This window comes from Otolemur garnettii, unplaced genomic scaffold (genome assembly GCF_000181295.1).
Source record: "Otolemur garnettii isolate 467f Iridium unplaced genomic scaffold, OtoGar3 scaffold00084, whole genome shotgun sequence".
Taxonomy (NCBI): domain Eukaryota; kingdom Metazoa; phylum Chordata; class Mammalia; order Primates; family Galagidae; genus Otolemur; species Otolemur garnettii.
Window position 1 is genome coordinate 7,957,156 of NW_003852479.1, and position 11,357 is coordinate 7,968,512.

The window sequence follows — 11,357 nt, forward strand, 5'->3', positions numbered from 1 at the left end:
CTCCCTGGGGCACAGCTGTGGGGAGAGAGCAGGGCCTGCTGTCCAGCGTGTCCAGAGCTCCCTGGGGCACAGCTGTGGGGAGAGAGCAGGGCCTGTTGTCCAGCGTGTCCAGAGCTCCCTGGGGCACAGCTCTAGAGGGAGAGCAAGGCCTGCTGTCCAGCAGGTTGAGGTCCCTGGGGCCCAGCTGTGGGGAGAGAGTAGAGTCTGTTGTCCAGAGCTCCCTGGCCTCTGTACACAGCCCGGGCGAGGTGGGTGGAGCAGCCCCTTCCTGCAGCCCTCCCCGCTGTGGACAGCTGGGTGCTGTGCCATGCCCAGGGCACCTTTTATTCTGACTGCTCTGGGATCAACTTTCCAAAACAGATGCTTGCCAATGCAGAAATGGAGACTGAGTGGTGATGAGAGTGTCCTCCCACCCACTGCAGCCCCTGCTGACCCCCACCATTGCTGATTATTTTTATAAGTACCACCTTGCACCCTGCTGATTGTAATAACAGCCATGTTTGCTTAATGGGATGTGGCTGGGAGGAGCAGGCTCAGGGTGGAGCAGGGGGCGTCCTCCTCTCCCTGGCCCTGCAGCTGGTCCACAGGGAGGTCACGTTACTGCACATCTTAGGCCCCTGTGTGCAAAGTGGAGTTGGGGACCCTGTTTTACTTGAGATGTGTGTGTCCATGAGAGACACACTGAAGAACATGAAGACACCAGGTAGCCAGGTCAGCAAGCCCACTTCTAACTCAACAGAAACCCGAGAGCAATGTGTCCCTGTGTCCACCAGAGACGCGTGTGCAATGTTTTTAGCAGCTCTGCCTGCAACAGCCCCAGCTGCAAACCTCAGTGTCCACAGACCAGAGTGAATGGACCCGTCATATTTACCATATATTGACAGAGTGGAAGGTGGGACAATGCTGAAAGGAACAGACTAAACATCAGGAACAGCGTGAACCTCTCCAGGACAGTATTTGGGGAAAGAGGCAAATGCCCCCTTGTTGCAGCTCAAAGTCCAGCCCCACCGGCTGGGCACATGCCAGGCGCAGCCCCTGCCCTCCTCCTGGCTCCCAGGAGAGCTGACATTTCTGCTGCTGCTGGTTGCATAACCCTGAAGCACCCTGCACCTGCCCATGGTGTGTTCAGCAGACAGGTCCCTCCCTCCTGGAACCCCCAGCCCTCTTGCCATCCCCTCGGCCTTTAGGACTTTTCTTGCTCTTCTGACCATGACTCTGAGGGTGAAAGTGCCAGCTGTTTCTTCCTCTGGCTTCAAGGAGAAGTTTACATCCATTAGTGGGACGCTCAAGAATTTAGTTCTCAGGTCCCGATTCCTGACCCTTCTCTCCGCCCCTTCCTTTCTCACGGCAGCTGCTTTGGGTCAGTTCTCTACAGGATTTCAGGTGATGGCTCAGGGAAAGACCATCTGGTGTGTCTTCTTTTTGGAATATTTATATTTTGGGATAGGATTTACTTAGGTCCATTGCCCATATTACAACCTATCCTCTACATCTACAGACAAGAATTCACTTTCCTCAGAGAGACTGAACAAATTCCCACTGACAATGTGCAGCTTCCCAGGTGGGATGGCAGCGAGCTCTGGGGAGAGATGGTGGGTGTGTGACAAAGGCCCTCCAGGAACAGTGCACCTGAAGGTGCCTGGAAATTGCCACTGCCCAGTGTCCTCCCAAGCTCTGTGGGTTCATGTTCCCCAAGACTCTGCTCTCCCTCAAGATGCCCCTTCACAGACCTGTGTTGGCTGGGAGGAGGGACATGGGCTCTGCTCTGGGCTTCCTTTCTGGAGTTCATAAACATTTGCTATTTGAACTATTTTCTTTGTCTGAAGGAAAAGCAACTTGTTGGAGAATCTCCTTGGGGCCTGTGCCTCCTTTCGCTCTGTAAGTTTGCTTTTCTGAAGGTCAAGAGCTTAGCAAAATATTGTTACAAAAATGCTGCAATTAAGATTCATTTTGAAGAGATTGGATAAAAAAAAATGTGTCTAAGAAGATTATCAAGTTATGACAGCCTAACCATGTAAATCTTTTTTAAAAAAGTAGCCAGTGTTTCATAAGAAGCTCTGTTATCTCTAATGTTTCCCCAGGAAAGTTATACTATGTACAGAGAGATAGCAGATAGAGAGGAAAATTCGATACTTTGCAAGCTCAGAAGTTTAGAGATGGGATATTTATTTTATAAGATTTTATAAGCCAATTTGGTGTTGTGGGATGGATATATTTCATATATGCAAACATTTGTTTTTGAAAACAGGAAGTTTTGCAAGTAGATTATCTGCCGTGGTTGGTAATCTGTTCTTTCTAGAGCAGCAGCTGTTAGGTTTGAGCATGCATTAGAATCACCTGGAAGGCTTGAACGCCCACGTCACCCTTGGAGGTGCTGATCTGGTTATCTGGGATGGTGTTCAAATCGTGTTCTAACTAGTTCCCAGGTGATGTTTACGCTGCCAATCTGGCACCAAATTTGAGAGCCACTGATCTAGATTATTGAAACCTGGCTGCACTTTAAAACTACTTGAGGGAGCTTTAAAAATTACCCAGCACTTGGCCACACTAGACCAATTGAATCAGAAAATCATGGTAGGGAAGAGTCTCGGCTTAGAATGTTCCAGAAGCAGCCTAGGGTGAAACTAGTGGTGTAGCCAGGGTTGAGAATTCTTGTTTTGGGTGAAACTTAGTCACAAGGCAGCTTCACAAAGGCTGTAATGATGCTGAAAGCTATTATGATACTAAAGGGGCTAGCAGCAGGTGCCCAGAAACACCAGTGACCCCTCCTGAATGCAGGCTGAGCCACAGAGACACCTGTTGCCTGCTGGAGGCCAGATGTCTGTGCCCACTGCCCGGCCGGTGGGGTGGCAGTCTTCTGTGTCAGCAAGTAGCACTTTCTGGAGGGAGTTTGTAGTTTGTTATATTAGCAAGATTAGAAAAGGCGCTCAGGGAGTTTGCTGCTGCCTGATATGGAGGAGGGCAGCCTGAGTCAGCAGAGGCTTGTTTGTGTGTTGGCCTTTGATAGCTGGTCTGTCCTTCCTGGAGGACAATGAGCACTTTAGATTTTTAAAAGAAAGGCAGGAAATAAACATTTCTTATTGCCTTCCCCCAAATTTTCTCATGTAAGCCCCAAACAGCAACAAGTTCAAGGCTAATAGAATTATCTTCATTTTTACAGATGAGCCAACTGAAGTCTAAAGAAGTTAACTGACTTTCCCAAAGTCACAAGACAAAGGAGGTGATGGTGCTGTGATTTGAACTTGGCACTGTTTGACTCCACAGGCACAGGTCCTCAGCCACTGCTGCAAAATGGCTCTGGTGCTTCTGAAGCCATGGATATTATGCAAAGAAGGCTACAGAATTTTCAGTAAATGAAATGAAAACAGCAAAATGAAAACAGCTGCATGTTCAGATATTATTAAGAATTCAGGATGCAGGAGCAGAGCATTAAGCCAAGTGTAGGACCCTTTGCACAGGTCATTATGTCCACGAAGCCAGTCCTGACACCCTATGTGAATCGATCTGAGATGTTCTGATCAAATAAAGTCTGCTCAGAGACACCTGGGGGGTGCCCCAGATCTGAGCATGGCTGTACTGAATCCTAGAGACAGCTCTTGGAATGACTTCCTGTTGACCTTGATGGTGTTATTTAACTTCTTGGAAGTTCAGTTTACTCATTGGTGACATGGAGAGCAGGAGGTGTGGGGAGGTGGTGGGCACAGCGGTGTTTCCGTCTCCAATGTGGTGGCTACAGCACGAGCTCAGCCCTGTCATATTCTAACCCCATGACCTCAGCAAAGTGGCTGTTTCCTTGTCTCTAAAATGGAGATTGTTGTGAGGATTGAATGGCTAAAATAAGTAAATTAAATAAGTAAAGCCCTCAGTGTGATGGCTGAAGGTGACAAGGACTAAGTTAGTATTATTACTAGGAGTCCTATGGCCCTGTACTAGGTTAAGACTGGCATTTTTATTTAATGCAACTCACTTAAAAACTATATATAGTCTCTTCCAATGCAATAGTATTTGTGAAATCACCAGATTCACAAGTGTGTGGTTTTTCTAATATAATGTGAAAATGTATAATTACTATGAAACATTTTAAAAGTTTATTCATTTTTAAAAATCAGCTGCAGTATTACCAGGGGAATGGGCCCTGTGCTGGGGTGAATTTGCGCTGGAATCTGAGGCCCTATCCTGCATTAAGTCTGGGGTTGACCGGGCAAGTCTGGTGCACCTGTGTCCTCCTCCTGATGCCTCCGACAAGCACACAGCGGAGACACCTCTGCCCCTCTGTCACTTCTGTCCAGAGCAGACTCTTCCTGCATATTGCAGTGGAACGAAGAGATTGTGAATAAGTCACATAAATGGTCAAAATTTTGATGAGTCAGTGGGGCCCTCTCAGAGAATCCTCCTGAAGTCTGACAGGGGACTTAGAACAGTGACAAACTGGGCAAAGTGCCTGTAGGAAGGCAGGGGACGGTCTCCAGAAGCAAGAAACCTGCGGGGGACATGTGCCCTCTCCTTCCATCACTCCGGCTTTTCCTTTTTTCTTTATCAGAAACTACCTTTTAGGTCCAGTTCAGATTTTTCCTCCTCAAAGACCTTTCTGGCTATTCTGACTGGAAGGATTTTTTTCTCCTTAAAAGGAGCTTTGTAATATTTAAGAAGTTGGGGGGTCATGCTTATGATCTGGACCCAATTTATGTGAAAAACCAAATATATAAACAAAGCACATGTACCCCTGATATCCTGAAGCAACAAAAAAGAAGCATTTACTGAGCACCGGCATGGGCACCGTGTTCCAGGCACACAGGACATGTGGCACACACTCATGCCCCGGCCTCAGGGAGCAATGGCCCTGGTCAGTGACCATGTTCCAGGCACACAGACATGTGGTGCACACTGGTGCCCTGGTCTGGAAGAATGATGCCCTGGTCAGGGAGGGTGTTGGCCTCACCGGCACTCAATTCCTCCACACTTATCCTGCTCCTTTGTGTAGAGGCTGAGTCTTCTATTCCTTGTCCACTCCTCCAAGCTCCCAAGGACCCTCCTCGGCTAAGTATATGTTGTCAGAGACCCCTAGGGCTACCAAGTTGTGTAAGGAAATAAAATAGCAATTCAGAAACTTTGAGATCTCTGTTCACTTAAATATCCCTCTGCCTCAATCCACACACCTCATGGACAACAGTGATCGTCAGAGATGATGACACCTAAGGCAAATACAATATAAATCGATGCCAGAGTAAGATTAGAAATCTCAGAAAAGATACAGGACTTCACCATGTCAACATAAGTGGATTTAGAGAACAATTAGAATTCATACCCAAAGCTGAGGACAGCTGAGGACCCGACAGTGGCTTATTAGTTACTCGTAGCAGAGGACAGGATGTCAGGAAGAATGGCAGCAGGATGGGTGGCAGTGCAGTGTCAGAGGACGGAGAAAGTATGTGGGGAAATATGAAAAACTTTTGAATATTTTACAAAAGTCACTATGAAGCGAGAGGTCTTAAATGATGCAACTCTGTCAGAAAAATGATGCCGAAAAGTCCACACTTAACCCATACCTTGTTAATTAAACAAAGTAGAGCATCATTGCTAATTTAATGTAATTTTGTCCAAAATGAGATAATTTTTTTCATAGTATTTTGTTTCATAATTTTTAGTTTCTAAAATAGAATTTCTTTTTCTTTCTTTTCTTTTCTTTTCTTTTTTTTTTTTTTTGAGACAGAGCCTCAAGCTATCCCCCTGGGTAGAGTGCCATGGCATTACAGCTCACAGCAACCTCCAACTCCTGGGCTCAAGCGAGTCTCCTGCCTCCGCTTCCCAAGTAGCTGGGACCACAGGAACCTGCCACAACGCCCGGCTAGTTTTTGGTTGCAGCTGTCATTGTTGTTTGGCGGGTCTGGGCTGGATTTGAACCCGCCACCTTAGGTGTATGTGGCTGGTGCCTTAGCCGCTTGAGCCACAGGCGCTGAGCCCTAAAATAGAATTTCAATCAACCTTTCCCCCTTCACTTTTACCATTTTTGTCCTTTTAAAAAAATGTAGGTGCAAAGAAAAAATGTGGGTTCACTTCAAGTGGACCTTTTCTGGTACTGATTGTTCTAATATTGGAAGAGCTCTCAGCAGGTGGTGGATCATCGGCATGATTCTTCCAGAGCCCCTGACTGTCCCAGGCAGCAGAGGGACAGCTGGCTTTGCTGGCTATCACAGAAGGTGAGCCAAGACCCTCTAGGAAGGTTGCTGCCTGGTCCAGCCAGGAGGCAGTCTCAGGGCAGCGTGTGTGAGCCCTTAATAGGGGACTTGGAGGCTCCGGAGGAAGCTGCTTACCCACGAAGCACCAGACGGCAAACCGGACCCACGTGATGGTGGAGAGCTTCAGCATGAGATAGATGTTCACCAGCATGGCACAGGCAGGCACGAAGGGGACGCAGGGGGCCATGTAGGGCAGCTTCTTGGGGTTCTCTGGCTGCTGCAGGATCACGAACACCAGGGCACCGATCAGCAGCACCATGAGAACAACCAGGAGGATGGCCCACCAGCTCTGCCCCGAGATGTAGTCAGAGCCGAAGATGATGAAAGAGCAGAAGATGAACATGAGGATGAAGAGCAGGAGGACGCAGATGGTCACCGTGTGCCCCGTCCCTGCTGTGGGCCGGTCCATCTTGCCCGGAAGGCCCAGCTGGATCCGCAGGGTGTAGTAACGGGGCCCGATCAGCTTCTTCAGCTTGATGAGATAAATGTTCTCGGATTCCTCGGCTTCTATGCCTGTGGTCATGTCCACGGTGCCGTAGTTGGGGTGGTTGACGCCGTAGGCTGACTTGTCTGACTTTCCAATGAGCATCTCGTTGTCTCCCAGGGACGGTAAGTTCTTGGCCCCACACGTGTTAGTGGCGGGGCCAGAAAACTCGTCCCCCTCGCTCCCTGGAGAGCAGGCCTCCTTCTCACAGTCAGCCAGGACACCCTCTTTCTTCTTGGTGTGCTCCTCAGACAAGAACTTGACGAAGCCGTCGATGTCACTCTCGGGTTGGTACCGAAGGAGCAGGACACAGACAGAGACCAAGGTATAGGCGAGGAGCGTCCCGATGGACATCATCTCGATCAGGTCTCTGAGGCTGACAAGCAGCGAGAGAAGGGCTGCCAGGAACCCCGACACGATGCAGGCCACCACTGGCGTCTCCGTGTAGGAGCTCACGTGGGCCAGGAACCTGGGGGAGGCGAAGCTGTGTTAAAGCAGGGCTGCAGAGGGAGCGACTCCAGTGCGGCCCAGGAGTGGGCTGGGGCCGTCCACAGGCCTGTGTGGCTAACTCCCCCGCACCCCTCTGCTTCCCTCCTGCACTCTCTACTTTCTGTCCAGCTGCTGTTCCCACCCCTGGATTTGGTTCCTGGAGTATAATTTAAAGACAATTCACTTTCATTCTTTGGTTTTAAGGGAAACTTCTTATATTAAAGTTCCCACTTCATTTGAAGGTTGATTGAACTTAGGAGGTCTGCTCAGAGTTGAAGTCCAGGCTTTGTGTGAAAGAGTGGTGGCTGGAGGGCACCACACACCTATCTGGGGCCTCCAGAGCTCTGCGAGGTCAGCAGCAGCGTCACCCCGGAGAGCATTAAGAATATTCATTGTCAGTCACCCAGGATTGACTGTGCCAGGAACTTTGGGGGTGGGCAAAGCACACCGCACTATAGGAGACCTCCAGAGGATTCTGATGTATGCCAAAGCTGGGGAAACACTGCCCCCCAACAAAAGGGCAGAGAGCAGTGGGCAGGACAGAACAGTGACTACGAACCGTGTGCACAGGTGCGGCTTGGTGCAGCTGGTGACCAGTTGGAGAAATCAACGGGGTCAACAGCAGCTGTCTCTTCAGTACTTTCTGTGGGCTCCTGGTCCCCCATCCCCCGTCCTCCCTCCCCCCACCCCAGCCCTCCCTCTCCCGTGCTTGCCCTCTGTCCCCCCTCCTGGCCCCCCTCCCCCTGGTCCTCCTGCCCCCCACCCTGACCCTCCTTCTCCCCTGCTGGCCCTCCCTCCCCCTTCCTGGCCCTCCCTCCCCCCACCTGATCCTCCCTCCTGGTTCTCCCCCCACTTCCTCCTCTGTTCTCATGATCCACACAGACCCTACGTGTACTGGAAGCATCTCCTTGTAGTTTCTGCGGATAGCAGAATGACTGTGTGTGTGGGGCCGTTACACCTCCGTCATCAGAGACCCTGGCCTGGTGATGACTTTGGGAGGTGCCTGAGGAGACAGATGTGGCAGAAGACAATGGCCACAGCGGGTGACCCTGTGTGGCCCCCTACGTTTGCTCCTCACCCCATGCAGGTGGTGACTGCCTTCCCTGCAAGCCCCCCCTGCTGGAGACCCAGAGTGGAGGCCACATCCCCTGTGTGCCTTGGGCAGTTAGGCCACCCCATGGCCACCTTAGGGGACTACAACTGTCTGTTGCTGGTGCAGCTATAAGCCTGCTTTTTGGAGTTGGATAGTTCTGGGTTCAAACCCTGACCTGCCACTAGGCAGCTGGGGATTTGGGGCAGGTTGTCACCCGAGTCCTGGATACTCATCCACGGAGCAGGACCACTGTGAGGACTGAGTGGGACACGGCGTGCAGAGCGCCAGGAGGCAGGTGTCCCCAGGTGGTAGCTGCTGTTGCTGCTGTGACTGGGTTCTCCTCAGAGAGTCTTCTCTCCTCTTTAATTATTGATTTTCTAACGTCAGAGGGCTGTGGTGAGAGGGGCATCACTGGCCTCAGTGTGAGGGCAGCCTGGGAGGGGCCTTCCTTCTGGAGGCCCCCAGGGCAGCAGCTTGCCATCTGTCATCTTGACAAAGGGTGCGCCATGTCACACAAAGGGAGGGGCAGATGGGGGACCTAGAATCACACTGAGGGGCTGCTTCAGGCCTCAGGTCTTTTCACTCAGATTCTTTCCTGAAAACAGGCCTGGTCCCAGTCTGTGAACGGCCCTCATATCAAAGTCACACCAGGCTGCCAGTGTGGGACATGCTCCCTGGACAGACATGGCAGCAGAATAAATTCCACAGGATGTGGCCCTTACCTGAAAAGGAGCCCATCACCAGCCATGGCATAAATGACCCGGGGCATTGGGAAGAGGGAGCCCAGCAAGCTGACAGTCAGTCCTGCGACCGAGCCGATGGCTACTATGAACTTCGCAGCATAGAATCCGTGGGCCACAAACATTTCCATGAGTGGCGATTCCGTGTCAATGGCGTAGTACGGCACCATCAGAGTTAAGATCATGCTCACCTGTTAAAGTAGAAGAAGACACAGCTGGCGGCATGGGATGGACAGCAGGGAGGTCACCCACAGAAGCAGAGGGGCCGTACCCGGGGTGCATGGCTGTGTGGCCCTGCCACTTGGGGCAAATGCCTTTAGATTTGGCTCCTGGGCCTCTGTATTTTCTCCCCACATGTGAATTTAGTGGCTCTTTGATGTCCGATGGCTGAGTCCACAGGTGTCTCAGCCTCATGCAGGGAGAGCTGTGCTCACTGCTCAGTGGAGCTGACACCCCCAGGAAGGATCCACGGCTGCCGCACCACAGCCAGGCCTGCAGCAACCACGTGGGTCCTGCCTTGTGGGCAAGTATTTTCAGAGCCCTGTAGGCTCTTTTCTTTTCTTTCTGAACACCAGACATCCAAACTCGAAAGATGAGTGCTGACAGGCACAGACAAGGACTCAGGTCCCCCTCTCCTCTCTCTGGCTCCTTCTCAGGAGCCAGGTAGGCAACAAACAGAGACAGTGTCAGCATGGAACACATCCACTCGAGGGCTGTAAGACCCCACGACTTTGCTTAGCCAGGACCCACTTGGTGGGGGACTCCTGAGACCTACCCATCATGTCAGAGGTCTTCTAAACATCTCCCCCCAGAATTGGCCAGAGCCGTGGAGCCATGCCACACAGCCAGATGGGGGCCCACCAGCCTTGTGGAGGCTGAGCCGGCTGTGAGCAGGGAGGCAGTGGCCACACGCAGGCCACTTCTTTGCTTTTTCCAAACCACAGCCCAGCGGCATGGCTCTTCCTGGGGGTGGTGGCTGTCTGCTGACCAGTGCAAGACCAAAGCTTCCGAGGCATGTTGAGACCCTGTAGTCTAAAGAGGGTGCTCTCAGCAGCATCCCCACTGGCAACGTCCCCTTTGAGGTGGGCTGGGCTGCTGGAGAGTGTTAACACACTGGTGTTAACAGCAACTTGGGTCCAGTCTCCCGGCCACATTGAGGGATGGACGTTCTCTGAGTCTCTACAGGGCTGTCCCAGGGAAGGGGCTGTGACTGGGGACTGTTGGGCTGTCAGTGTCCACCCCTAGAGGGAAATGGAGGAGGGGGTGAAAGGCACAGTGTTCCTGCTGCCACCACCAGCAATCCTTCCTCAGTTCTGCCCATGGGGGTGGCCAGGACCAGGTTCTTGAGTGTGTGTGGGGAGGTGGCAGCTGACCCATCCACAAACCGTCTGGGGCAGGCAGCTAAGTTTCCACAAACCAGTCCAGGGTGCTCTGTTTGCCTTTGGCTTCTAGGACCATTCTACCCGCAGCCTGTCCTAATGGTGGGTTGGTCTGGCTTCTTTAACTAGTTGCTGTGTCTAGGGCAGGGCTGACAGGCTGCACCCCAACTCCATGTCAGCTGAGTTCTCCCTTGCTGGGGTGAGGGGTTTGGATGTGGCTGAGCTGTTTCTGGAAGGGGAGCGAAAGGTGAGTCCCTAAAGTGGAGCAGCTCCTGGTATGGCCCTGTGGTCGGCTAAGGCTGCGTTCTGAGGACTTCCCTGGGCAGGGAAGCCCGAAGGATGAGCCTGAGCCACTATGGAAAGAGGCAGAAACAGCTGAAAGAGGCTGCAGTCTCCTCCCGGCTCGAGGGGAGAGTGTCTCTGGAGGACAATGTCTCCTCTCTCCACCTCTGCTCAGCCTCTTGCTGCCGGGAAGCTCCAAGAAGACAGAGGAGCATTGAGGGCAGTGACAGAGGCCACAGTGCCCCTGTCCGCACACCCACCCGTTACTGCCAGCCTATGACCTGCTCTTTGGATGGGGGCCCGCTCCCGGCCGCAGTCCCCTGGGCAGCAGTGGATACCGAGACCTTGTGTGCAGGGAGGGTGGGAGGGGCCCAGGACGAAGCGTGGGCCTCAGCCTTCTCTCCAGGCTTTGTCACAGGGAGAGGGGGCAGGGGCACACAGACAGCAGGAAGCATGGGGACAGGACGAGCTCCAACAGGGCAGGGAGCAGAGACTAGGGGGGAGGCCCCGTGAGTCTGATTCTCACAGACATGGAGGGGGAGGCCCATGAGTCTGATTCTCACAGACACGGAGGGGGAGGCCCATGAGTCTGATTCTCACAGACACGGAGGGGGAAGCCCATGAGTTTGGTTCTCACAGACGCTGAAGGGGAGG

General features: G+C 52.2%; 1 protein-coding gene across 1 annotated transcript in view; it reads right to left on the reverse strand.

Annotated features, from left to right (window-relative positions):
• The window catches only part of SLC7A14 (solute carrier family 7 member 14), a 29,028-nt gene that overhangs the window by 5,908 nt on the left and 11,763 nt on the right, over positions 1-11,357 (reverse strand). The window contains exons 4-5 of the mRNA XM_023516018.1: positions 9,025-9,233; positions 6,312-7,189 (exon numbers count right to left, since the gene is read on the reverse strand). Of these exons, the coding sequence (XP_023371786.1) occupies positions 6,312-7,189; positions 9,025-9,233 (1,087 nt within the window). The remainder of the gene's footprint in view (positions 1-6,311; positions 7,190-9,024; positions 9,234-11,357) is intronic.